The 27,155-nt window shown below is 46.8% G+C and overlaps 1 protein-coding gene across 4 annotated transcripts in view; it reads right to left on the bottom strand.

The window, feature by feature from the left end:
• The window catches only part of MTMR14 (myotubularin related protein 14), a 52,975-nt gene extending 34,407 nt beyond the window's left edge, over positions 1-18,568 (bottom strand). For 2 of the 4 annotated variants that reach the window (XM_003814234.5, XM_003814235.5), the window contains exons 1-3: positions 18,253-18,565; positions 14,219-14,367; positions 5,623-5,731 (exon numbers count right to left, since the gene is read on the bottom strand). In XM_003814234.5, the coding sequence (XP_003814282.1) occupies positions 5,623-5,731; positions 14,219-14,367; positions 18,253-18,411 (417 nt within the window). In that variant the 5' untranslated portion in view covers positions 18,412-18,565. Of the gene's footprint in view, positions 1-5,622; positions 5,732-14,218; positions 14,368-18,252 lie in introns of those variants that run through there. The other 2 variants (XM_003814233.5, XM_055110929.1) reach the window with 2 other exon arrangements.
• Between the last annotated feature and the right edge of the window lie 8,587 nt (positions 18,569-27,155).

Raw genomic sequence — 27,155 nt, 5'->3', positions numbered from 1 at the left:
GAGGAGATACCTGGTGATGGGAAGGCAAACCAGCCCAGAATTTAGCTAAAGGCTAGGAGAACATGACCCTGTTACACTACAATGGGAAATGGGGAAGTTGTGAGGTGACAGACAGGGAGTGAAGCTCACTGCTGAATGGGTAACACAATGTGCAAATGGAAAGTGGATCCCTGGAAGATTGCCAAGTACCATCTGAAGGATTCTCCATCTCTACCTGTAAGATAATGGGAAGGAAAGTTTTGCTGCTACAGCAAAGAGTTGTGCGTGGGAATGACTAGGTCACTTTCTGGCTCTATCTGAGGTAGCAGCAGACTAGGGGTGGGGACGTGGGGACAGCAATAGAAAAGCTACCTGGATATAACCTGGGACAGAATGAGGGGCTTTATTGGTGCTGGGGCAAGAGCTGGTTTGTGGAGAGGTTGTCCTGGAAGCCTACTGAGGAAGCCTACCAAGGGCTGGCATTCCTGCTGGCTTAAGTAGGATGTACTCCAGTGGGGGCCACTTAACTTTCTGTGGGTCTAAAAGCAATTTGAAAATCTGATAAAAAAGTATGAACTATCTCCTGAAAAAAAAAAATATGTACACATCATAATCTACTTACATTTCCAGGGATTTCTGGACTCTCTCAAGTCCACTGATGAACCCATTCCCAGACCCTGTTAAAAGCCCTTGCTTTAAGAAGTCAGTCAAGCAGTGAGGAGTAAAGTGGATGCTTCCACAGGAAAGGGCTGAGGACCTCTAAGACTCCAAGACGTTGGCAGGGTGTGTGGCTGCCTGTTCCACTGGCATTTGTATCATATCCACTCTCCCCGCTTCATCTAAGCTGCCGGCAGCTGACCTCACTCTCCTTTGCATTATTTCTGTTAAATCTTTCAGAGCAGATAGCTGCCTTCTTTTTGGCTGTTGAGTTCTGACACCCTTTTTGTTCCCAATTATTCTTCCACATCCCTTCTACTGACCTTGTCTTTTTAGTAATTGAGGCAGCCAGACCTAGGCCAGCAAAACCCGAGTCAGATGGAGAAAAACAAGTTGGCCAAGTCCCCAAGTGGGGAACCAGCCTCTTCAGGAAGGCCCCTGTGGGAGGGCTGACCCCTCTTGATAGACACCTGTTCCTTTGCCTCATGGTTCTGACTCATAACCCATCATCTCTGCCCTTTAAGCTGGCTCCTGACTGAAAACGCAAGATCTACCCTGAATGCTCTCCATTTACCTAGTTAGGAATGGCCTCTAATACGGTCTGTGGAAAAGCACTCTGTATAATTTTCTAATTTAGGAACCTCTGACCTCTGCTCCCCACCTCTTAAACAAAAAGAAAGATGAATTGTTCCAGTTTCAGTGGTCTAAAAGCCAGACGCAAGTGTTTGGGGAGAAAATGATATGAGAACTTACTGTTCAATGCTTGAACTGAGTTTTGAAAAATTATTTAATATACTTTACTCAACCCATCATATCCAAGACATTATGTCAACATGTAATCACTTTTAAAATGAATATTTTACATTTTTTCTATTAAATCTTCAAAATTTGATGTGTATTTTACACTTAAAGCATATCTTAAGTAGGATGTGAAACTTTGGGCATTGGCCAGGTGTGGTGGCTCACGCCTGTAATCCCAGCACTTTGGAAGGCCAGAGTGGGCAGATCACTTGAAGCCAGGAGTCTGAGACCAGCCTGGCCAAAATGGTGAAACTCAGTCTCTACTAAAAAGACAAAATTAGCCAGGTGTGGAGGCACGTGCCTATAATCCCAGCTAGTTGGGAGGCTAAGGCACAAGAATCGCTAGAGCCTGGGAGGCAGAGGTTACAGTGAGCCAAGATGGCACCACTGCACTCCAGCTTGGGCAACAGAGAGACTGTCTCAAAAAAAAAAAAAAAACCAACAAACTTTGGGCATTTTAAGGGAAACGTGGACTCATTTCAAAGTTGTTTTTAACAACAACAAACTTTTACATTGCTTCAAGCCTTAAAAATTAAATTGAAATGGGCCGGGCACGGTGGGTCACGCCTGTAATACCAGCACTTTGGGAGGCCGAGACGGGCGGATCACGAGGTCAGGAGATCGAGACCATCCTGGCTAACACGGTGAAATCCTGTCTACTAAAAAATACAAACAATTAGCCAGGCATGGTGGCAGGCACCTGTAGTCCCAGCTACTCGGGAGGCTGACGCAGAAGAATGGCATGAACCCGGGAGGCGGAGCTTGCAGTGAGCTGAGATCGCGCCACTGCACTCCAACCTGGGCGACAGCGAGACTCTGTCTCAAAAAAAAAAAAAAAAAAAAAAATTAAAATGAAATGAAGTAAAATATAACCTTAGTTCCTCAGTTGCACCAACCATGCTGAACTGAGTTTTGAAGGAAGCAGAACGCAAGCATTTCTTTTTTCTTAAACATTAGATTCAGGGGTACCTGTGCAAGTTTGTTACATGGATATATTGTGTAAGTGGGGTTTAGACTTCTATTTAACTCATCACCCAAATGGTGAACATAGTACCCAATAGGTATTCTTCAACCCTTGCCTCCTCCTCCTCTTCCTCTCTCCCCTTTTTGGAGTCCCTGATGTCTATTGTTTCCACCTTTATGACCATGCGTACCCACTATTTAGCTCCCACTTATGAATGAGAACATGCAGTATTTGATTTTCTGTTTCCGATGGAAGAATTTAAGTTTTAAAAACTTTTGTGGGTACATGTATTTACTTATGGGGTACGTGAGACTTTTTTTTTTTTTTTTTTTTGAGACAGTCTCACACTGTCGCCCAGGCTGGAGTGCAATGGCACGATCTCGGCTCACTGCAACTTCTGCCTCCTGGGTTCAAGCAATTCTCCTGCCTCAGCCTCCGGAGTAGCTGGGATTATAGGCGCCTGCCACCTTGCCCGGCTAATTTTTGTATTTTTATTAGAGACGGGGTTTCACTATGTTGGCTAGGCTGGTCTCGAACTCCTGACCTCATGATCTGCCTGCCTTGGCCTCCCAAAGTGCTGGGATTACAGGCATGAGCCATCGTGCCCGGCCGATATTTTGATACAGGCATACCATGCATAACAATCACATCAGGGTAAATGGGGTATCCATCACCTCAAGCATTTATCCTCTCTTTATGTTACAAACAATCCAATTATACACTTATTTTTAAATGTACAATAAATTATTGTTGACTGCAGTCACCCTGTTGTACTATCAAATACTAGATCTTACTCATTCTAACTATATTTTTGCACCCATTAACCATCCCCACTCCTCCCCCTTGTTCCTGTCAGAACTCTTTCCCAGTCTCTGGTAACCATAATTCTACTCTCTATCTTCATGAGTTCAATTGTTTTAATTTTTTTAGCTTTCAAATAAGTGAGAACATGTGAAGTTTGTCTTTTTGTGCCTGGCTTATTTCACTTAACATAATGACCTCCAGTTCTATCCATGCTGATACAAATGACAGGATCTCATTATTTTTCATGGCTGAATGGTACTCCATTGCATACATGTACCATATTTTCTTTATCCATTCATCTGTTGATGGACATTTAGGTCGTGGAAGCAAGCATTTCTTCACACAGTGGAAGCAAGCATTTCTTAACAACTCTCTCTCTTCCTCAACCTGGTAGAGGTTGGTGTCCCTAAAGTATTGTTGGTAATAATGCTGCCACCATCATACTAGTTCCTCAGTGCCTACTGTGAGCCACATGTCTGACCTAACACAGGCCTCTCTGCTACAGGACTTCTCAGAGCCTTAACTATATGAACATACATTTATCAATCTATTTGAAGAATCTAGTATGCAGTATTTCTAATTCTTATTTGACAGAGAATGCTTTTCGCAAGCATGTCCTTAAACTGCTGTTCTATGGAAACACTGGTTGGAGTATCTCCTGTGCAACCTCTAATGACAAGCACTGTGCTGCACAGGGTGGTACTCTTTCAAATGAAGCTGCAGGCCAGGCGTGGTGGCTCACACCTGTAGTCCCAGCACTTTGGGAGGCTGAGGCGGGCGGATTACCTGAGGTCAGCAGTTCGAGAGCAGCCTGGCCACCATGGCGAAACCCCGTCTCTACTAAAAATACAAAAATTAGGTGGGTGTGGTGACATGCTCCTGTAATCCCAGCTACTCGGGAGGCTGAGGCAGGAGAATTGCTTGAACCCGGGAGGTGGAGGTTGCAGTGAGCCAAGCTTGGGCCACTGCACTCCAGCCTGGCAACAGAAGAGACTCCAGGCCGCGCGCGGTGGCTCACGCCTGTAATCCCAACACTTTGGGAGGCCGAGGCGGGAGGATCACAAGGTCAGGAGATCGAGACAATCCTGGCTAACACAGTGAAGCCGCGTCTCTACTGAAAGTGCAAAAAATTAGCCGGGCGTGGTGGCGGGCGCCTGTAGTCCCAGCTACTCGGGAGGCTAAGGCAGGAGAATGGCGTGAACCCGGGAGGCGGAGCTTGCCACTGCACTCCAGCCTGGGCAGCAGAGCAAGATGTCTGCCGCCTCAAAAAAAAAAAAAAAAAAAAAAAAGAGAGAGAGACTCCATCTCAAAAAAAAAAAAAGTTGCAATAACTTTCGGGAACATGAAAACTTTCCAAAGTGGCAACAGCTTTAAGAAGATCAATTTCTAGGACCTAACTTCCATACATACTTTTCCCTAAAACTGATCTGAAGAAGAAAGCTTTTGGCAGAGTCTCCCTTCCTTCCTCCCCTTTCCCAATTTACAAAAAAGGCACACCAGGGACTGAGACAACAGTCAGACTCTCCCCACTGCCCTGCCCTTGACCACTGAGACACTCAGATACCAGCTAAAGGAATGAATAGACTGAATTCCGCTCCCTTCCCCTCTGAGGCTCTCTGTATGTCAGTCCACTCTTCTTGGACCAATTTTCGCCCCGTTGCTACTTGCATTCGGAATTTCCCCGCTCAAACGTCACAATGGCTCTCCTAGCAAACACAGAGCCACCTCCCTGCTCAGCATTCAGCCGTCTTCATTCAATCCCCTCCATCCTCTGCCCTGATGCATACCCTCTACTTAGGGAAGTTACTTAGTCACTCTCAGCCTCTGTTTCATCTGCAATGAAATGGGCACATCCCATACACCAAAAGATAGGTAAAAATGAAACCAAACTGGGGAGCCAAATTAAATTAACAAAAGTCCTTAGAATATAAGCTCCATGAGAATAAAGATTTTTGTCTGCTTTACATGGTGATGTATTTTAAGGCCTGAAGCAGTGTCTGGCACATAATATACAATAAATACTTGGTGAATTATATAATTGAAAGAATGGAAAAAATATAGGAACTCATTTGATTTAATCTAATCCATAAACCTTTGAAATAGGTGATTATTATTCTTAATTTATAGGAGAGGAAAAGGAGGCTTTGCATAGGCAGGAAATAAGAGTCAGGATCTGAACCTAGGCAGTCTGGCTCTGGAACACGGGGTGGGGTATGCTGGTGTGACCATCCCTTCCCTACCTAGAACCATCCTTCAGTCAGAATTGGTCTGTTTCTCTGGACTGCTTCCCACAACACCCAGTAACCACCCAATGCTTGGCTACTAAATGTTGAGGGAAAAAAAGACCCTATACTTTGCAGTAAGTCAGCTACCCCAGAAGAGAGTCTTGGAGCATGAAGCTATGGTATGGGCCTTACCTTGCCCTTGAACAGGATTACTGGGCAGACAAACCGTCCTCTGCACCGGGCCATCTTGCTGCGGTGGATGAGGTCTTGCAACTTGCTCACCTGTACGGTACTCTCAAACCTAACACACAGGCAAGAGAAGCAGGTCAAGCTGACTTTGAAGTGGGCACTTTGTGTATATGTGTTTATTCACACAGACCCCCATACTAGATCTGTGTACATAATGCTTGCTTGAAATTAAATGTCATTCCTAAATTTTATATCATCTATCATCTGTCTGTCTATCTATCTATTTTTTTGAGACGGAGTTTCACTGTTGTTGCCCAGGCTAGAGTGCAGTGGCGCAATCTTGGCTCACCACAGACTCTGCCTCCCGGGTTCAAGCAATTCTCCTGTCTCAGCCTCCCGAGTATGCTGTGACTACAGGTGTGAGCCACCACACCTGGGTAATTTTTTTATTTTTGGTAGAGACGGGGTTTCACCACGTTGGCCAGGCTGGCCTCAAACTCCTGACCTCAGGCGATCCGCCCACCTCGGCCTCCCAAAGTGCCGGGATCACAGGCATGAGATATATTAAGTTTTTCAGGAAAAAAAAAAGTGCTAATTATAGGTATTAAAACTTAAATCACTCTGATTTCTGAACCTTTAAGATAAAAAAAAAAAAGTGAGCTAAACTGAAAACATATACAAAATTCAGAAATATACACAGAAAACTGGATATTATGTCTAGGGTGTCCAATTTTTAACTCCCAGGATAAGACCTGGTGCCCTAGGGACCCTCTCTGGAAATCACAGGACCATTTTTGTGACTATTTATCTATTTTTTGCATAACTCTGAATATGTATTTTTGTGATCTTTTAGAGCAAGCAGTCCCCAAGCCCTGAGCCCCAGATCAGTACGAGTCCATGCCCCATTAGGAACCAGGAGGTGAGCAGCGGGCAAGTGAGCATTACCATCTGACTTCCACCTCCTGTCAGATCATCAGTGGCGGCATTATATTCTCATAGGAGCTCGAACCCTATTGTGAACTCCGCATGTGAGGGACTGGGGTTGCAGAGAATCTAATGCCTCATGATCTGAGGTGGAACAGTTTCATCTGAAACCATTTTCTCCACCCTGCCGTGGAAAAATTGTTTTCCATGAAACCAGTCCCTGGTGCCAAAAAGGTTGGGGAGTGCTGTTTTAGAGGGCAGAATGAGATGACGTTTCTTGGTCCACATGGCTCTAGGCCTCTGCTTTCACAGTCCATATGGCCAACAGCGCACAGAGCAAAGGAGGCATAAGAGAAGCCATGTGTGACACAGGGACGTGTAGTAGTTAACGCACTGGGCTTGGTAAGTGAGCTTCTAGAACTTGAGAGTGAGGTTTAGAAGTTAGCTCCAGCAAGTCATACCCATATCAAATCACGCTTCCCTAACATAAGGGTCCGCTCTCATAAACTCACCTACCAACCTTTAGCAAAGCTCACCCCAGCCAGTCAGAGCTTCTGGTAGCAACAGAAACAAGAGGCAGGAAAGTTAGAGCAGGAAGCTTTCCCAGCTATGCAGAGTAACCAAGTAGAAGGAAGGAAAAATACTCATGTTCCTTCCTTAAAAGTGTTGAGCTTTCAGACCAACTCCCAGAGGGAATTTAATTGCTTCCACATCCTAATCCTTCTAGGAATCTGCGTACAGCTCCTCTTGTACACATGCACCCAAATATTATCCCAGAAGGAAGAAATCAGTGACTCCCACATACTTGTGGTACCTCTTTAAATGTATCTGGATGCTGTTAGGGTTAATAAAAACACAGTCTTTAAAATACTGCGAATTCTTAATTAAAATATATCTAGGGGCCAGGCGTGGTGGCTCACACCTGTAATCCTAGCACTTTGGGAGGCCAAGGCGGGCAGATCACTTGAGGTTGGGAGTTCAAAACCAGCCTGGCCAACATGGTGAAACCCCATCTCTACTAAAAATACAAAAAAATTAGCCTGGCGTGGTGGCGCCTGCCTGTAATCCCAGCTACTCAGGAGGCTGAGGCAGGAGAATTGCTTGAACCCAGGAGTCAGAGTTTGCAGTGAGCCAACATCACGCCATTGCACTCCAGCCTGGGCGAAGGGCGAGACTCCGTCTGGGGGAAAAAAAAAAAAGCAAAGTGCCCGTAGGGTGGCAGTAACCCACCAGGCAGCCCTAGGCACACAAGCTCACAGAGAACCAGAGTGTGCTGCCTTCCCCTCACCCAGTTTCTCTATGAAATCAAAAGGCACCTCAGTACCAATTAATTGCCTAACTAGACTCCACAAGAATATAAAACCGAGCACCTTTAGTACTGTCACAGTGGCCTTCCTCCCACTTACTTGGCCCGTGGCCGATGTCACATATCTGGTCAGCACCATCTGCTGCAACCGACTCTCACTTAGCTCATACCAGCCCTCTGAACCCTAAATGCCTACATCTGATTTTCCCAGGTTGAGTTGTAGCCTCAAAACCAAGGTGGATTTCTCAGGCTAAACTTCTGTTAAAAACAAACAAACAAAAAACCCCTGGTGGAGGACACATCAGCATTTTCCTCTAGGGAGGATCTTTTAATGTAATGACCCACCTTTTCTTGTTAGGTCGGCCAGTGGTTCCTTTACCGGTTCCCCTACATCAAGCTCCAATTCAGTTTCTGGCCAGGCACAGTGGCTCATGCCTGTAATCCCACACTTGGGGAGGCTCAGGCGGCAGATCACCTGAGGTCAGGAGGTAAAGACCAGCCTGGCCAACATGGTGAAACCCCGTCTATACTAAAACTACAAAAATTAGACAGGCGTGGCAGCACGCGCCTCTAATCCCAGCTACTCGGGAGGCTGCGGCAGGAGAATTGCTTGAACCCAGGAGGCGGAGGTTGCGGTGAGCAGAGATCGCGCCACTGCACTCCAGCCTGGGCAACAGAATGAGACTCCGTCTTAAAAAAAAAAAAAAGAACCAATTCAGTTTCTGTTCTCTCACTTTTTCCTGTTTTTATTATCTCTTGTCCTTAGGATTCTTTTATTGCAGTGCTAAGCACTGAGCTGTGTCTGGCACATAATACTCACATTCGAAGGGATGAATGTAGGCTTCCGTATTTACATTTGTAACGTATGCACTGAAATTTCTGGCAAGATGTTACCAGGTAGTGAGATTTTGTTGTTTTTTTCCCAACAAGGTCTTCCTCTGTTGCCCAGGCTGCAGTGCAGTGGCGCCATGGTTCACTGCAGCTGACCTCCCGGGCTCAGGTGATCCTCCCACCTCAGACTCCCAGGTAGCTGGGACTACAGGCACATGCCACGATGCTTGGCTAATGCTTTGTATTTTTTGTAGTGACAAGGTGTCACCATGTTGCCCAGACTGTTTAATTCAGTCTGTTTTTTATTCAGTCTATTCAGTTTAATTCAGTCTCAAACTCCTGGGTTCAAGCGAAACGCCCATCTCAGCCTCCCAAGTAACTAGGATTATAGGCGTGAGCCACCATGCCAAGCCAAACTATTTTCAAATACAGAAGAAAATGCTGTTATCACATATTTCCAATAGGAAGCTTTCCCAGACAGGCACCACGCTTACCAAACTAGGTGGCTTGTTCCTATAATGTACCCCACAACTTCCTGAGATAAATGTTACTGCTGCTACTATTTAATAGATAAGAGGCACAAAGTAGAGCTTACACCCACATTATCTCACTCAGTCCTCACGTACCCAACTTTACAGATGAGGTAGTTTAATGAGATGAAATCTCTAGCCCAAAGTCACAGAACAGGTAAACAGGGTAGCTGAGATTCTAAACCCTGTGGGTAGCCACTGGGCCCATGGTTTTAACCACTATCCGGCAGGGCCTCACCTGTACTTCCCCTAATTCCAGCTTTTATTAACAATTATTGCTTCTTTATTGGACTCTGTTTCCCACTAGACCTACTGGTAAGGACTTCATCTATCTGGCTTCCAACTTGATCCCTGAGGTCTACTACACAGCAGCAGCTGAACGAACACTGTTGACAAACATGTCTTAGCTATTCAGAGATCCCTGTCCAGGCTTCTATTCCCAGATGATGAACCAAATTGGAGAGGTTCCTTAACAGGACCAAAACATTGCTTAAATCCAATTCTACCCTGTTTAATTCAGTCTATTTTTTATTCAGTCTATTCAGTTTAATTCAGCATCATAGTAACAGCCAAGCCAGACAGTAAAAAAGCAAAAAATGCTATTTCTTCCCACCCAAACATACCCGAAGTCCCCCCTTTCAACAAGCAGGCATCACCCACTCAACATCACTTCAGTAACACTTTAAGGCCTTGCAAGGAGTGTAAAGTAAAAACAAACTCCAACAAGCTCCTCCAAGGTTAATCATGTTCCACAGTGGCCTTGGCCTAACTGTGAGGTTCTGCTAGACAAGGTGGGAGAGCTGTGGTGGTGAAAGATAAGGCAGACAGGTACAGAGTCAGGAAATACAGCTTTTAACCCCACTCTGCTTACTACCTCTGTGATCTTCGGCAAAGGCAAATTACTTCTCTGGGCTTCAACTTCATCTATAAAAGAGTGGTGAGGGCCGGGCGCGGTGGCTCACACCTGTAATCCCAGCACTTTGGGAGGCCGAGACCAGTGGATCACGAGGTCAGGAGTTCAAGACCAGCCTGGCCAAGATGTTGAAACCCCGTCTTTACTAAAAATACAAAAATTGGCCGGGCACGGTGGCACGCGCCTGTAATCCCAGCTACTAGGGAGGCTGAGGCAGGAGAATCACTTGAACCTGAGCGGCAGAGGTTGCAGTGAGCCAAGATCACTTGCGCCACTGCACTCCAGCCTCAGCGACACAGCAAGACTCCATATCAAATTGAAAAAAAAAAAGAGTGGTGATACTGTCTTCTTCACTGAGTAGTTGTAGGGCTTAAGCTAGCATGTAAAACCTCAACACCTGCCAAACAGAGGTACTCAACAAATATTAGTTTCAGTCTCTTTAAGGGATCAACACTAAACTTGTTTCCTTCCAGGAAAAGCTTTTTTACAAGGCAACCACCACTAGGTTTCTCAATGTACTATTATGTTACTGAAGGGTAACATTTGGTATTACCTGAGAGCTTGTTAGAATATGCCAAATCGCAGGCCCACCTCAGGTCTTCTGAATCTCTGCATTGTAGAAAGATCCCCAGTTGATTCACTCATAAAATCAACACAGAAAAGAACCACTCTGTTGGGTGCGGTGGCTCACACCTCTAATCCCAACACTTTGAAAGGCCGAGGTGAGGAAATCTGTTGAGCTCAGGAGACCCACCTGGGCAATGCAGCGAGACCTCGTCTCTACTAAAAATTAAAAAAAATCAGCTGGGAGTGGTGGTATGTGCCCATATTCCCAGCTACTTGGGAGGCTAAGGTGGGAGAATCACTTGAGCCCAGGGGATCAAGGCCGCAGCAAGCCATGATTGTGCCACTGCATTCCAGACCCCGTCTTAATTAAAAACAAAAACAAAAACAAAAAAACCCACCTTGATTACAGCTGAGCTTATTATCAGAATGTCATCATCAGGGCACAGAGGTAAAACCACCAGCCAGCCAGCACCAAAGAGGGTAGGAAGAAGGGGAACGAAGAGAATGGCAAGGCAAAAATAAAGAAAACAAAACAAAAAAAAACCCTCTTGTTCAGAAACTTTAGCTTAAAGGTTTACGGAAACTAAGTTTACCCAGCTGGGCGCGGTGGCTCACACCTGTAATCCAGCACTTTGGGAGGCCATGGCAGGCGGATTGTTTGAGCCCAGGAGTTGAGACTAGCCTGGCCATCATGGCAAAACCCATCTCTACTAAAATTCAAGAACTAGCCAGGCGTGGTGCCACGCACCTGTAATTCCAGCTACTTGGGAGGCTGATGCACAAGGATTGCTAGAGCCTGGGAGGCAGAGGTTACAGTGAGCCAAGATGGCACCACTGCACTCCAGCCTGGGCAACAGAGCAAGATTCTGTCTTAAAAAAAAAAAAAAGAAACTAAGCTTACCTAATTCTGGAAGGAGGAATTAAGGAAGAGCTAAGAACCATAAATAACAGGGCCATAACAAACCCCAATTCTTTAGGCTTGGCGATCCCGAGTTCTTAGGTTATATAACTGAGGATGTAATACTGTTTCTGTGATCTATTTACAAGAGCCCTTAACACTCTTTTCTTAGAGAACCCCACTACAACCTTGTGAAATGGGCACTCTTTTTTTTTTTATTTTTTTGAGATGGAGTCTCACTCTGTCGCCAGGCTGGAATGCAGTGGTGCGATCTTGGCTCAGTGCAGTCTCCACCTCCTGGGTTCAAGTGATTCTCCTGCCTCAGCCTCCCAAGTAGCTGGGATTACAGGCGTGCGCCACCACACCCAGCTAATTTTTGTATATTTAGTAGATATGGGGTTTCACCATGTTGGCCAGGATGGTCTCAATCTCCTGACCTCATGATCTTGGACTCTCAAAGTGCTGGGATTACAGGTGTGAGCCAGCACGCCCGGCCGGGATGGGCACTCTTATAGACATCCCCACTTTACAGATGAGGAAACTAAGGCTTAGTGCTTAAACTCCTCCTACTGGGTTGTTCCTCTGCTGTAAACCTTCTCTGGCTCCCCATGGCCTGCAGCAGCGGTTCTCAAGCTATAGTGTATTTAAGACATCAAGAGGCTGGGTGCGGTGGCTCACGCCTATAATCCCAGCACTTAGGGAGGCCGAGGCGGGTGGATCACGAGGTCAGGGGTTCGAGACCAGCCTGACCAACATGTGAAACCCTGTCTCTACTAAAAATACAAAAAAATTAGCTGGGTGTGGTGGCGGGCGCCTGTAATCCCAGCTACTCAGGAGGCTGAGGCAGGAGAATTGCTTGAACCCGGGAGACAGAGGTTGCAGTGAGCCAACATCGTGCCACTGCACTCCAGCCTGGGCGACAGAGCAAGACTCTGTCTCAAAAAAAAAAAAAAGACATCAAGGGAGCTCTCACAGAATGTAGACTGGAAATTCTGATTCCAGAAGGCCCAGGAGAGGTTCTAGAATCTGTCATCTTTTTTTTGAGATGGAGTCTTGCTCTTGCTCTGTTGCCCAGGCTGGAGTGCAGTGGTGCAATCTCGGCTCACTGCAACCTCCACCTCCCGGGTTCAAGCGATTCTCCTGCCTCAGCCACCCGAGTAGCTGGTATTACAGGAGCCCACCACCACGCCCAGCTAATTTTTGTATTTTTAGTAGGGATGGGGTTTCACCATGTTGGCCAGGCTGGTCTCAAACTCCTGACCTCAGGTGATCCACCCAAAGGAGGCTGGGATTACAGGCATGAGCCACTAGGCCAGGCCGAGAATCCATAATCTTAGTAAGTGCTTAGGGGTTCCTAGCACAATAAAACCACTGATACCCACACACAACCCACAGGTTCACACTCCCTGGCCTGATGATCAAGATCCTATATGAGTTGATCCCTAAGGACATTTTCAGGGAAACTCCTGCTCATCCTTCCAATTCCAGTTCTTCCCAGGCACATAAACACAAGGCAGAATTAACCATTTCCCCAGGTGGCCTATGGCAGCACTTCTCAAACCTGGTAGTGCATTCGAATCACCTGGACATCCTGTTCTGCTGTGATTCTGGCTCAGTGGCTCTGGAGCATGAGCTTCTGCGTTTCTAACAAGTTATTAAGTGCACTGCTAGCCCTGCTTTGAGTAGCAAGGGGCTACTGCACTATGCAGCATGACTGCTGCGGTACTCCTCACAACATTTCACCCACGGGGCCAGGATTTCACAGATAGTGCTGACAATGGCTCCTGAAATTCCCTTAAAATCAGCAGGAAGTAGGGAGATTAGGAGAGCAAACTTTGAGATCAACATATACCACTTCCTAGACCCTCATGCTGTGATTACTTATCAGTATCAAATAACTATACCATTTACTGACTACCTACAGGCCACATCCTGCACCAAGCATTCTGTGTCTGCTCTGGTATGAACTGTTAACCCACATAAGGTACTCAGGTCTTGGTAGGCTCACCATAAATGGTAGCTTTTATTTCTAATTCTTACAACGTACATGTCAGGCTTTTATCAGCCCCATTTATCATCTGGACTGCACTACCACTTTCTAAAATTTTAGTTAGTCCTTAAAAGGACTAATTAACATGAGGTAGAGAATTACCAATAAGAAAACTAAGGACAAAGCAGTTAAGTAACTTGCCCAGCATCAGTTACACAGCCAGCAACAGGGGAATCCAGGATGTGAACTCAAGCAGTCTGACTCTAGACCTTAGGCTCTCAAGTGCTACATATGGTAAATGCTGGTAAGCCTGTCTTTACACAGTGTACCTCCCACTCACACTCTCTAAAAAAGGGACACTGATATTCAGAGAAGTGAAGTGTGAAGTCAGCTATCTTAGGACAATGAGCTCTAGGGTGGAAGTGAAACAGCAATCAAGGGCTGTTACTCCCAACCCCTCATTCTATGCCATGCCACCTTGCCAGTCTGACTTGTCCAACCTTGAAGTAAATAAAAATGCCAATAAGGATTAACACCTGGGGAAAGTCATTCTGCCCTGCCCAGCTGCAGACTTCCTGGCCACAGGGATTAGCTGCCACGGACTCCCCAGACATGCACACTACGGTCACATGATGCTCACGTGTCTTTCTCCTTCTCAGAACTCTCATACTCCAGGAACACGATGTGCCGGGGATAGTGGCCACAGATATCCCCATTCGTGTTTGGGATCACGCTGAAACAGTAGTCTCGGCCAAACAGCTCCAGACATCTCTTCTCAATGCGCTCAACCTGCACAGAGAAGGAGATCAGAACACAAAGAGAATTCTGGGGTTCTGAGGGTGAGAATTAGGAGGTCCATGGCCTAAGAGGTCACTGGGAAAGACATGTACCTGGGTGATAATTATTCTGTGCTGGGAAGATGTGATGCTAGGCCACGGGCCCTACGTGTAGTCCATTAACCCATATATTGTATATACTTCAGGAAGGATTCTTAACCCCCTAACAATGAATCTGAAATTGTGGGTGTTGAGCATTTGGGGGAGAGGATTACAGCTTTCATTAGATTCAAAGAGGTCTACAACCCATAAAACATAAGAACTCTTGGTCCAGGTTACTGAAACTGCCACTAATCCACTACCTTCATTGGTCAGCTTCCCCATTCTCTTATTTATTTATTTATTTTTTGAGACAGAGTCTCCCTCTGTCGCCCAGGCTGCAGTGCAGTGGTGCAATCTCAGCTCACTGCAGCCTCCGCGTCCTGGGTTCAAGCGATTCTCCTGTCTCACCCCGAGTAGCTGGGATTACAGGTGCGTAGAGCCACGCCTGACTAATTTTTCTATTTTTAGTAGAGACAAGGGTTTCACCATGTTGGCCAGGCTGGTTTCAAACTCCTGACCTCAGGTGACCCGCCCACCTCGGCCTCCCAAAGTGCTGGGATTACAGGCGTGAGCCACGGCACCCGGCCTTTATTTTTTTAAAAGACAGTCTCACTCTGTCATCCAGGCTGGAGTGCAGTGGCACGATCTCAGCTCACTGCAACCTCAGCCTCCTGGGTTCAAGTGAGCGTATTTGGCTAATTTTCATATTTTTAGTAGAGATGGGGTTTCACCATGCTGGCCAGGCTGGTCTTGAACTCCTGATCTCAAGTGATCCGCCCGCCTCAGCCTCCCAGGTGTGAGCCACCATGCCTGGCCTCTTCCCCATTCCTTTTTTTTTTGAGAGTCTTGCTCTGTCACCCAGGCTAGAGTGCAATGGTGTGATCTCTGCTCACTGCAACCTCTGCCTTCTGGGTGAGCCACCACGCCCAGCCAACAAAAAATTTTTAATAGAGATGGGGTTCATGTTTCCAGGCTGCTCTCGAACTCCTGGGCTGAAGCAGTCTACCTGCCTTGGCCTCCCAAAGTGCTAGGATTACACGCGTGAGCCAGTGTACTGGCCCTCTTCCCCATTCTTTAGCCACAGACTAGTACCTACAAGCTCTATTCCATGCAACCAGTAAAAGCTGCAAAGTCTCTTTATACACAACTTGCTGGTGAAATAGAAGAAACAGCTCCCCCTAAAATTACTTATTTTGATCACAGTTCAGAGAAAAACACAACAGAAAAAAGGCATAAGAACTGTAACATCAAGAAGTTTGCAAGAGGGCCAGGCATGGTGGCTCACGCCTGTAATCCCAGCACTTTGGGAGGCACCGAGGAGGGCAGATCACTTCTGATCAGGAGCTTGAGACCAGCCTGGCCAACACGGTGAAACCCTTTCTCTACTAAAAATACAAAAATTAGGCCGGGTGCAGTGGCTCATGCCTGTAATCCCAGCACTTTGGGAGGCCAAGGCGGGCAGATCACGAGGTCAAGAGATTGAGATAATCCTGGCCAACACGGTGAAACCCCATCTCTATTAAAAATATAAAAATTAGCTGGGCATGGTGGCGGGCGCCTGTACTCCCAGCTACTGGGGAGGCTGAAGCAGGAGAATCGCTTGAACCCAGGAGGCGGAGGTTGCAGTGAGCCGAGATCACGCCATTGCATTCCAGCCTGGGCAACAGAGTGAGACGCCATCTCAAAAAAAAAAAAAAAAAAAAAAATTAGCCAGGCGTGATGGTGCATGCCTGTAGCCCCAGCTACTAGGGAGGATGAAGCAGGAGGATCGCTTGAATCCGGGAGGTGGAAGTTGCAGTGAGCCAAGATCGCACCACTGCACTCCAGCCTGGGTGACAGAGGGAGACTCCTTCTGAAAAAAAAAAAGTTTGCAAGAAGTTAGTCCAAAGGTAGTGAGTTATCTCAATCGATTGTTCAGTTACAGATCTAACTCCCTGTTCTGCCTGAATTGTTATAAATACATATAAATATATATACATCTAAGTTTGCAGGAGATCAGAAGGCCTGGAGAGATAATTAAGGCCAGCCGCAGCCAATATCAGGTGTAACTTATGATAACCCTAATCTTCAGGGTCATGTAAGTTGGAAGAGGGGTCCAGAAAAACCAATGACCTACAGCCACTCAGAAGACCCTTACTGGCCAGGCGTGGCGGCTCACGCCTGTAATCCCAGCATTTTGGGGGGCTGAGGTGGGAGGACTGCTTGAGCTTAAGAGTTTGAGACCAGCCAGGGCAATATAGCCAGACCATGTCTCTATGAAAATAAAGAAAAATTAGCCAGGCATGGTGGTGTGTACCTGTGGTCCCAGGTACTTGGCAGGCTTAAGTGGGAGGATCGCTCAAACCCAGGATTTCGAGGCTGCAGTAAGTCATGGTTGCACCACTGCAATCCAGCCTGGGCAGCAGAGCGAGACCCTGTCTCAACACAAAAAACAAAAACAAACAAACAAAAAAAGCCAGGCGCAGTGGCTCACGCCTGTAATCCCAGCACTTTGGGAGGCTGAGGTAGGCGGATCACCTGAGCTCAGGAGTTCAAGACCAGCCTGGCCAACCTGGGGAAACTCCATCTCTACTAAAAACTACAATAATTAGCTGGGCATGGTGGTGGGGTCCTGTAATCCCAGCTACTTGGGAAGTTGAGGCAGGGAGAATTGCTTGAACTGGGGAGGCGGAGGATGCAGTAAGCTGAGATCGCGCCACTGCACTCCAGCCTAGGCGACAAAGCGAGACTCCTTCTCAAAAGAAAAAAAAAAAAAGCAAATTCCAGGATCCCACCCCCAGAAATTCTGACTTGGTAGGACTGGGTGGGACTAAGGAATCTCTGTTTTCACAAAGTATCCCATAAGCATAAATTTTAAAAGTACCCCAGATGATCATTAAACAGGTGGTCCCCAGACTATACTTGGAAAAATTACTTGGCCATTTGGAGAGTGAGGAAGTCCAATCCTTACTGAAGTCTTCCTTGGGTTACTTCAGAGACTACAAGATGCCAACTACAGAATAGCAACTCACGGTAACCTCTGAGGTCAAATCAGAGTTCTGTGGTGCAGGATGGAACAGAATTCCACTGGAAAACTTGGTGCTAAAGCTGCCAGAACCACGTGGAGGAATGAGATGGCAGGGTCGGCAAGATTCCCACCGCACTGCCAGCCAGTGCTTAGGGTGGGGATGGCCTGAGCTGACAGGAAGCCCTCCAGGTCTGGCAATAAGACGACTGGGTGGAAATCCCAAAGGGAGCAAAAAGAGGAACGGAGACCTGCTTTAGATAAAGGAACTGAAAGGGAGTGTGGGTTGTCTTCCTGCTCTATAGGGGAAGGAAAGGGATGGGCCTAAGTCATACTGAGACCTTATAAGGGGGCAGCACACTGGGTTCACCTCCTGGCTCCATTCTGACCTCTGACCCCAAGGAATCGTCTCCCTATTTTTCTTAGCTTTTTCTTGGGGCTTTTTCCCTGACACAACTCATCCTACGGCACCTGAAGCAGGGAACAGACCTTCCTTAGGTCCTCCTCTCTGATCTTTGAACCTGGCCCCTCAGCTTGATCTCTCACCTCCAGACCCCTTCTCAAACAAGAAGGACCTCTTTGCTGGGCTCATTCTGACCCCAGTTCCTCCTTTTATGGTTGTCAAGTCCGACTCTTATACTCCGGATACAGACCCTGGAGAACTCCTCTCTCTCTCCTCTTCCTCAGCGGCGAGGTACCACTCCTACCTTTCTCTGACCCCTGGCCTCAGCCTTTCCTCTGTAACTTCCCAAGTTAGGAGCCTTCCCCAGCTCATCGCACCTCCAGTCTCACCTTAGAGCCGCCGGTCCCGCTGCCATCCTTGGCCCGGTACTGAGTCCGGGAGAACTCCTCCAGCAGCTCCCCAAGCCCCGGCTCCTGCGGCGGCTGGTTGCCTGAAGAGGCCGAGGACCCCGCCGAGGCAGCGGCGGCGGCGGCCCGAGCGCCGGCCATGGCCCAGCCCCGCGTCCCCTCAGTGTGCCTCAAGCCGGCCCATGGCACCTGCCTGCACCAACTCCGACACTAGAACCTCCGGAACCGCCTCAGCCACCGCCTTCTACTTCCACTTCCACTTCCGGCCCCGCCCCGTCCCGCCGGATGTTTACTCCGACTCTGGCCAATCGGAGCTCTGGACCCGCGCCCCGCCTACGATTACTGGCCCGCCCCCGGCGCAGAGCGATCCTTGTATCCTCCAGGGAGGCCACTGGCTGATACCGCGTGATCCGCCCCAAGGGGTTTCCCCCGGGGAAGCCGGGCTCAACCATTGGGCTGCCAGAGGAGGGGGGTAGCAGGAAGGAACCATTGAAAAGAACCAGAGGAAAAGTGGAATCAACAATTACAGGGAAGCCGACCGTGGTGGCTCACACCCGTCATCCCAGCACTTTGGGGGGCCGAGGCGGGCGGATCACTTGAAGCCAAGAGTTCGAGACCAGGCTGCCAAAATGGTGAAACCGTATCTCTACTAAAAATAAAAAAATTCGCCGGGCATGGTGACACCCACCTGTAATCCCAACTGCTTGGGAGGCTGAGGCAGGAGAATCGCTTGAACCCTTGAGGCTGAGGTTGCAATGAGCCGAAATCGAACCACTACACTCCAGCCTGGGTGACAGAGCAATACTCTGTCTTAAGAAAAAAAAAAAAAAAAATTACAGGGCGAGGAGGAGAGAACGCTTGGAGGCAACAAATTAGTACTAGAAACCATAATGGCAGTGGTTACCAATATTAAAACATTTCAGCCGGCCGCGGTGTCTCACGCCTGTAATCCCAGCACTTTGGTAGGCCGAGGCAGGAGGATTACGAAGTGAGGCATTCGAGACCAGCCTGATCAACACAGTGAAACCCCGTCTCTACTAAAAATACAAAAATTAGCTGGGTGCAGTGGCGCGTGCCTCTAATCCCAGCTACTCGGGAGGCTGAGGCAGGAGAATTGCTTGAACCCGGGAGGCGGAGGTTGCAGTGAGCCGAGATCGCGCCACTGCACTCCAGCCTGGGTGACAGAGTGAGACTCCGTCTCAAAAACAAAAACAAAAACACAACATTTCATAAAACCCTTTCTCCCCCTGCTGCTCACAACATCCCTGTGAGTACAGTGCATTATATCATCAGCCCTATTTTATTGAGGTAGAAACTGGGAGTCAGGGAGGTGAAGCGACTGCCTTGAAATTCTGTGATGAGAAGCCTCTCGTTATTATTATTATTAGAATATTTCAGACATTCGCAAAAGTGGAGACAATTGTATAATGAACCCTCATGTACCCATTAACTGGTTTTGAACAATAATCAACATCTGCTTATCTATCCTGTTTAAGCAGTCCCTTCCCATCCAGGGAATTATTTTAAAGCAAATCCCAGACATCACATTATTTCAGCTGTGAATACTTAAGCATTTATCACAACAGATTAGTACTTCAAAAAAAAACATAAAAAATATAAGGCTATTAACATGCCTAAGAAAATTAACAATATTCCTTAATGTGGTCTAATACCCAGTCTGAATGAAAGTAATTCGTTTTTGGTAAACTTTTAATAGAAGTATGATACGTACACCAGCGCCCCGGAAGCCCCCTCCTGACCACTTTCAGTCACTACCCACTCACCAACAACCACCCACCACCCTGCCCCCCCAACTCCTCCCACCCCCAGTTAATCACTATCTTGGCTTTTAGAGTTTTAATACGGTAGATTGGTTTTTAATTTAATTTAATTTTTTTTTTTTTTTTTTTTAGAAACAGGGTTTCACTCTGTTGCCTAAGCTGGAGTACAGTGGCATGATCATGGCTCACTGCAGCCTCCAACTACTGGCCTCAAGCAATCCTCCTGCCTCAGCCTCCCAAGTAGCTGTGACTACAGGCATGTGCCACCACACCCAGCTACTTTTTAAATTTTTTTGTAGATACCGAGTCTCACCATGTTGTCCAGGCGAGTCTCAAACTCCTGGGCTCAAGCAATCCTCCCACGTCTGCCACCCAAAGTGCTGGGATTACAGGTTTGAGCCACTACTCCTGGCGTACTAGATATTTTCTGACAAATCTATACACATTTGTCTTAAACACCAAGGAATGAAATGACTGGATTATATGGTGTTAAAGAAAAATTACAAGCCGGGCATGGTGGCTCATGCCTGTAATCCCAGCACTTTGGAAGGCCAAGGTAAACTGATTACCTGAGCCCAGGAGTTCGAGACGAACCTGGGCAACACGGTGAGACCCCCATCTCTACAAGAAAATCAACCAGGTGTGGTGGCGCACATTGAGAGGCTACTTGGGAGGCTGAGGTGGGAGAGGATCCCTTGAGCCGGGGAGGTTGAGGCTGCAATGAGCTGTGATCATGAAACTGTACTCCAGTCTGGGTGACAGAGCGAGACTCTTGAGACTCTGTCTTTAAAAAAAAAAAAAAGAAAAGAAAAGAAAAAAAATTATAGGCCATTATTTTGGACAAAGCACCCGCACTAGATCCTAACAAAGGAGACTAAGAACCAAAATGGAGTAATTCCTACTAAACTTACATTTTACCAAGCTGAAACTAAATTATCTGACCTTCAGAGAAATCTAGAGAGATAATAGATATTTCCCAAACAGGCCACTTTCAATAAGCATGATAATGAACTTTCCTCTGCCCTTAATCCTTACAACAAAAGTAACCTGATGTTAATCAATCCGTTATTTTTCTTCTTCTTCTTCTTCTTTTTTTTTTTTTTTTGAGACGAGTTCCCGCTGTTCTGTCACCCAGGCTGGAGTGCAGTGGTGCAGTGGTGCCATCTCGGCTCACTGTAACCTCTACCTCCCGGGTTCGAGCAATTCTCCTGTCTCAGTTTCCAGAGTAGCTGGGATTACAGGTGTGCGCCAACACACCCGGCTAATTTTTTTGTATTTTTAGCAGAGACGGGGTTTCGCCATGTTGACCAGGCTGGTCTCAAACTCCTGACCTCAGATGATCCACCCACCTCAGCCTCCCAAAGTGGTAGGATTACAGGCATGAGCCACGGCGTCTGGCCCAATCCGTTATTTTTCTATTGTTCCGTTTCCTTGTTCCTGCCCTACAGGGAAAGTTACTTTGAAATGACCAATCCGGCCGGGCGTGGTGGCTCACGCTTGTAATCCCAGCACTTTGGAAGGCCGAGGCGGGCGGATCACGAGGTCAGGAGATCAAGACCATCCTGGCTAACATGGTGAAACCCCATCTCTACTAAAAAAAAAAAAAATACAAAAAAACAGCTGGGTGTGGTGGCGGGCGCCTGTAGTCCCAGCTACTCGGAAGGCGGAGGCAGGAGAATGGCGTGAACCCCGCAGGCAGAGCTTGTAGTGAGCTAGGATGGTGCCACTGCACTCCAGCGTGGGTGACAAAGCAAGACTCCGTCTCAAAAAAAAAAAAAAAAAGAAAGAAATGACCAATCCGCTTTGTGTTGTTTGTGCTTTCTTCAGCCCTTATCTGTCTATAAGCGCAATGGCTCACACCCGTAATCCCAGCACTTAGGGAGGCGGATGCGGGCGGATCACCTGAGGTCGGGAGTTCAAGACCAGACTGACCAATGTGGAGAAACCCCATCTCTACTAAAAATACAAAATTAGGCCGGGCGCAGTGGCTCACGCCTGTAATCCCAGCACTTTGGGAGGCCAAGATGGTTGGATCACCTGAGGTCAGGAGTTCTAGACCAGCCTGCCCAACATGGTGAAACCCCGTCTCTACTAAAAATACAAATATTAGCTGGGCGTGGTGGCAGGCGCCTGTAATCCCAGCTACCTGTGGGACCGAGGCAGGAAAATCCCTTGAACCTGGGAGGCAGAGGTTGCAGTGAGCTGAGATCATGCCATTGCACTCCAGCCTGGGGGACAAGAGCGAGACTTCCTCTCAAAAAAAAAAAAAAAAAAAAAATTAGCCGGGCATGGTGGCGAATGCCTGTAATCCCAGCTACTTGGGAGGCTGAGGCAGGAGAATCACTTGAACCCAGGAGGCAGAGGTTGCAGTGAGCAGAGATCATGCCATTGCACTCCGGCCTGGGTGACAGAAGGAGACTCCAACTCAAAAAAAATAATAAAATAAAATAAAAATAAAGCCAATTAAGATGTTTAAGTTGCAATTCTGTCTTTTGACAATGGTCAAAGTGTAACTAAGAGTTTTCCCATGACATTTACATTGCCTCCTGCAAGTTAGCAGAGTTCCAGTTGCTCTGCATCCTTGTCAATACTTTTTTTTATTTTAGTTTTTCTGGTGAGAATGTACTGGTATTTCTTTTGTTTTTTTCCTCATACTAGTTTATACTTTGGAAGAATGTAGTGGTATCTTATTGTGCTTTCGTTGTAGTTGTTGTTGAGACAGGTGCTTGCTCTCTCCCCCAGGCTGGAGTGCAGTGGCTTGATCACGGCTCACTGCAGCCTTCACCCCTGGGCTCAAGCAATTCTCCCACCTGAGCTTCCTGAGTAGCTGGAACCACAGACATGTGCCACCGCACCCAACTAATTTTTTAATTATCTGTAGAGACAAGGTCTTGCTATGTTGCCCAGTCTGATCTTGAACTCCTGGGCTCAAGTGAACCTCCCACCTCAGCCTCCCAAAGTGCTAGGGTTACACGTATGAGCCACTGCTCTACTTGTGCTTTTAAACTATGTACCCAGCTCTATTGTGCTTTTAAAAAATCAACTTTATTGAGGTATGAGTACATAGAATAAAATTAATCCTCTTTAATTGTACATTTTGATGGGCATTGCCAAATTATAAAATCACCAGTGTAATTAAGATGTTGAACATATATATCACCTCCAGAAAGTTCCCTTGAGTCCCATCTCAGTCCTTTCCACCCCTACCCCCAGCCCCAGGCAACAGCTGATTTGTTTTCTGTCACTAGCCTTACTATAAATGGAATTATACCCTGTGTATTCTGTGTCTGGCTTCTTTCAGCGTAGCTAATTTTGGTTTTAATTTGCATTTCCCTGATTAATGAAGTTGATCACCTTTTCGCATATTTATTGCTCATTTGAATACACTCTTGGCTAGTGCTTGTTAACATCTTTTGCCCATTTTTCTAGTGGGTTGTCTGTATTTTTATTATAAATTTATAGAAGAGGTTTGAATATGCTGGACATGAGTTCTTTTGAAATCGCCGTTACAAAATTGTAACAGACAGTGAAAGAGATTTGACCTAACCAACTCCATCTTGCTTCTTTTTTTTTTTTTAATTTTTTTATTATTACACTCTAAGATCTAGGGTACATGTGCACAACATGCAGGTTTGTTACATAGGTATACAAGTGCCATGTTGTTTTGCTGCACCCATCAACTCGTCATTTACATTAGGTATTTCTCCTAATGCTATCCCTTTCCCAGCCACCCACCCCACAACAGGCCCCAGTGTGTGATGTTCCCCTTCCTGTGTCCATGTGTTCTCATTGTTCAACTCCCACTTATGAGTGAGAACATGCAGTGTTGGTTTTCTGTCCTTGTGATATTTTGCTGAAAATGATGGTTTCCAGCTTCATCCATGTCCCTGCAAAGAACATTAACTCATCCTTTTTAATGGCTGCATAGAATTTAATGGTGTATATGTGCCACATTTTCTTTATCCAGTCTATTATTGATGGACATTTGGGTTGGTTCCAAGTCTTTGCTATTGTGAATAGTGCCTTAATAAACATACATGTGCATGTGTCTTCATAGTAGCATGATTTATAATCCTCTGGGTATATACCCAGAAATGTGATTGCTGGGTCAAATGGTATTTTTAGTTCTAGATCCTTGAGGGATCGCCACACTGTCTTCTACAGTGGTTGAACTAATTTATACTCCCACCAACAGTGTAAAAGCATTCCTATTTCTCCACATTCTCTCCAGCATCCGTTGTTTCCTGACTTTTTAATGATCGCCATTCTAACTGACGTGAGATGGTATCTCATTGTGGTTTCGATTTGCATTTCTCTGATGACCAGTGATGATGAGCATTTTTTCATATGTCTGTTGGCTGCATAAATGTTTTCTTTTGAGAAGTGTCTGTTCATATCCTTTGCCCACTTTTTGATAGGGTTGTTTGTTTTTTTCTTGTAAATTTGTTTAAGTTCTTTGTAGATTCTGGATATTAGCCCTTTGTCAGATGGATAGATTGCAAAAATTTTCTCCCATTCTCTAGGTTGCCTGTTCACTCTGATGATAGTTTATTTTGCTGTGGAGAAGCTCTTTAGTTTAATTAGATCCCATTTGTCTATGTTGGCTTTTGTTGCCATTGCTTTTGGTGTTTTAGTCATGAAGTCTTTGCCCCCCATCTTGCTTTGAACCTCTAAGCTGTCCTTATTCACTCCTGGGCGTAGGCTGAACTAACTTTGGGAGGAACTTAGTTTATAGTTTAAAACAAAGATGATAACAGCCCTTTCCTGAAACAAACCCCCTTCTTGCCTGGGGACTAGACTGCCATTGTAGGACTTAATAAATTAGCCCTAAGATTAGAAATTATGGTTTAGGAGTGATGCAGCTGGAGGCTACAAGACTCTGACCTTCCCCAAATTGCTCCTGGGGATATCACTATTGTAAACCTAAGACCAGTGTTTGAGATATTTTGCAGACCCTGCACTTGATGGATCAGCTGGTACCACCCAGATCGATAAACTAGCTTATCTGATCTTGTGGCCCCCACCCAAGAAATTACTCAGCACAAGACTCCCTATGAGTTCATCTCTGACCTGACCAATCAGCGCTCCTGGCTCACTGGTTTTCCCCACCTACCAAGTTGTCCTTAAACACTCTGATCCCAGAATGCTTAGGGAGACTGATTTGAATAATAATAAAACTATGTTCTCCCGCACAGCAGCCTCTGTGTGAATTATTCTTTCCGCAGTTCCCTTTTTTTTTTTTTCTTGAGGCGGAGTTTCACTCTTTTTTTTTTGAGACCGAGTCTCACTCTGTCGCCCAGGCTGGAGTGCAGTGGCGCGATCCCCGCTCACTGCAAGCTCTGCCTCCCGGGTTCACACCATTCTCCTGCCTCAGCCTCCCGAGTAGCTGGGACTACAGGCACCCGCCACCACGCCCGGCTAATTTTTTTTTTGTATTTTTAGTAGAGACGGGGTTTCACCATGTTAGCCAGGATGGTCTCGATCTCCTGACCTCGTGATCCGCCCACCTCGGCCTCCCAAAGTGCTGGGATCACAGGTGTGAGGCACTGCGCCCAGCCTACGGAGTTTCACTCTTGTTGCCCAGGCTGGTGTGCAATGGCGCGATCTTGGCTCACCACAACCTCCGCCTCCTGGGTTCAAGCTATTCTCCTGCCTCAGCTTCCAGAGTAGCTGGGATTACAGGCATTTGCCACCAAGCCCGGCTAATTTTGTATTTTTAGTAGAGACAGGGTTTCTCCATGTTGGTTAGGCTGGTCTCGAACTTCCGACCTCAGGTGATTTGCCTGCCTTAGCCTCCCAAAGTGCTGGGATTACAGGCATGAGCCACTGCACCCAGATCCCCTATCTTGATAAATCAGTTCCGTCTAGGCAGCAGGCAAGGTGAACCCATTGGACGGTTACAAATTTGGGGACTTGTCTGAGATTGCCCTTGTGACTACCTGCCTGTGGTTCAGTAGCCCCCCTCTCCAGCGATGGATCCAGAGGCCACCCAAAGCGGCCACCTAGTTCTCTTGGACTAGGGGTTGATTCTGGTACTCTCTCCACTTGTGGGGCACTGACAACCCAATGTGCATGGAATTTTTTTTTTTTTTTTTTTTTTTTTTGAGACAGAGTCTCGTACTGTGGCCCAGGCTAGAGTGCAGTGGCGTGATCTTGGCTCATTGCAAGCTCCGCCTTGACTCCGGGTTCACGCCATTCTCCTGCCTCAGCCTCCTGAGTACCCGGGACTACAGGCGCCCGCCACCACGCCCAGCTAATTTTTTTTTGTATTTTTTGGTAGAGACGGGGTTTCACCGTGTTAGCCAGGATGGCCTCTATCTCCTGACCTCGTGATCCGCCCATCTCGGCCTCCCAAAGTGCTGGGATTACAGGCGTGAGCCACCATGCCCAGCCTGCATGGATTTAATTGCAATGGAGAAACAGTCCTGGGGAGACGTTCCATAACTGTAGCCCTATCACAAGGTGTCTGTCTGTAGCCTCATCATGGTGTGTCTGTAGTCCCATTGCAGGGTGTCTGTTTGTCTAATAGTTCCACCACAGACAGTCTGTCTCAGTTTGGCTCCCTCAGGGGTCTCAGTTTGTCTGTTGCCCCATTGCGGGGTGTCTGTCTTGGTTTGGCTCCTGGTGGGGGTTTCAGTTGGCTCTTCCTAACTAGTAGGAAGAGACTTGGTTCGGGAGACTTCTCAATCAGGAAGATTTCGGGGAGATTTCTCAGATGGAGAATAGGAGAATAGTTTGGAAGGGATACTCTTGGAGTTCTTGGTTAGGGATCTGATTTGGAAGGCCTTCTGCCTGTCTCATCTTTATGTGTGTGTTTGTATGTGTGGAGGGCATCTCAGAAGAGTGGCTGACGGAAGTCCAGCAGGCCTAACTCAGAGAACCCTCCTATTAGTCTGTTAACATTCATTGAGCCCTGGAGAAAGCTCAACAGGCCTGTCTCAGTGTGACTATCCACTCTTCACCTTGCCCAGAGATCACGCATTGTGAATTACCTTTCGGAGCTCATCCCTCCCCACCAGGAGTGGATCAAAAACAATAGGGACCAACAGGAGAAAGTTTGAATTTTGCCAGGATGATATTGGGTGCTGAAAGAGGTGACTAGTG

This window comes from Pan paniscus, chromosome 2 (assembly GCF_029289425.2).
Source record: "Pan paniscus chromosome 2, NHGRI_mPanPan1-v2.0_pri, whole genome shotgun sequence".
Lineage (NCBI taxonomy): Eukaryota > Metazoa > Chordata > Mammalia > Primates > Hominidae > Pan > Pan paniscus.
Note: the sequence above shows the minus strand (reverse complement) of the source record. Positions and strands in the feature narration are given on the sequence as shown.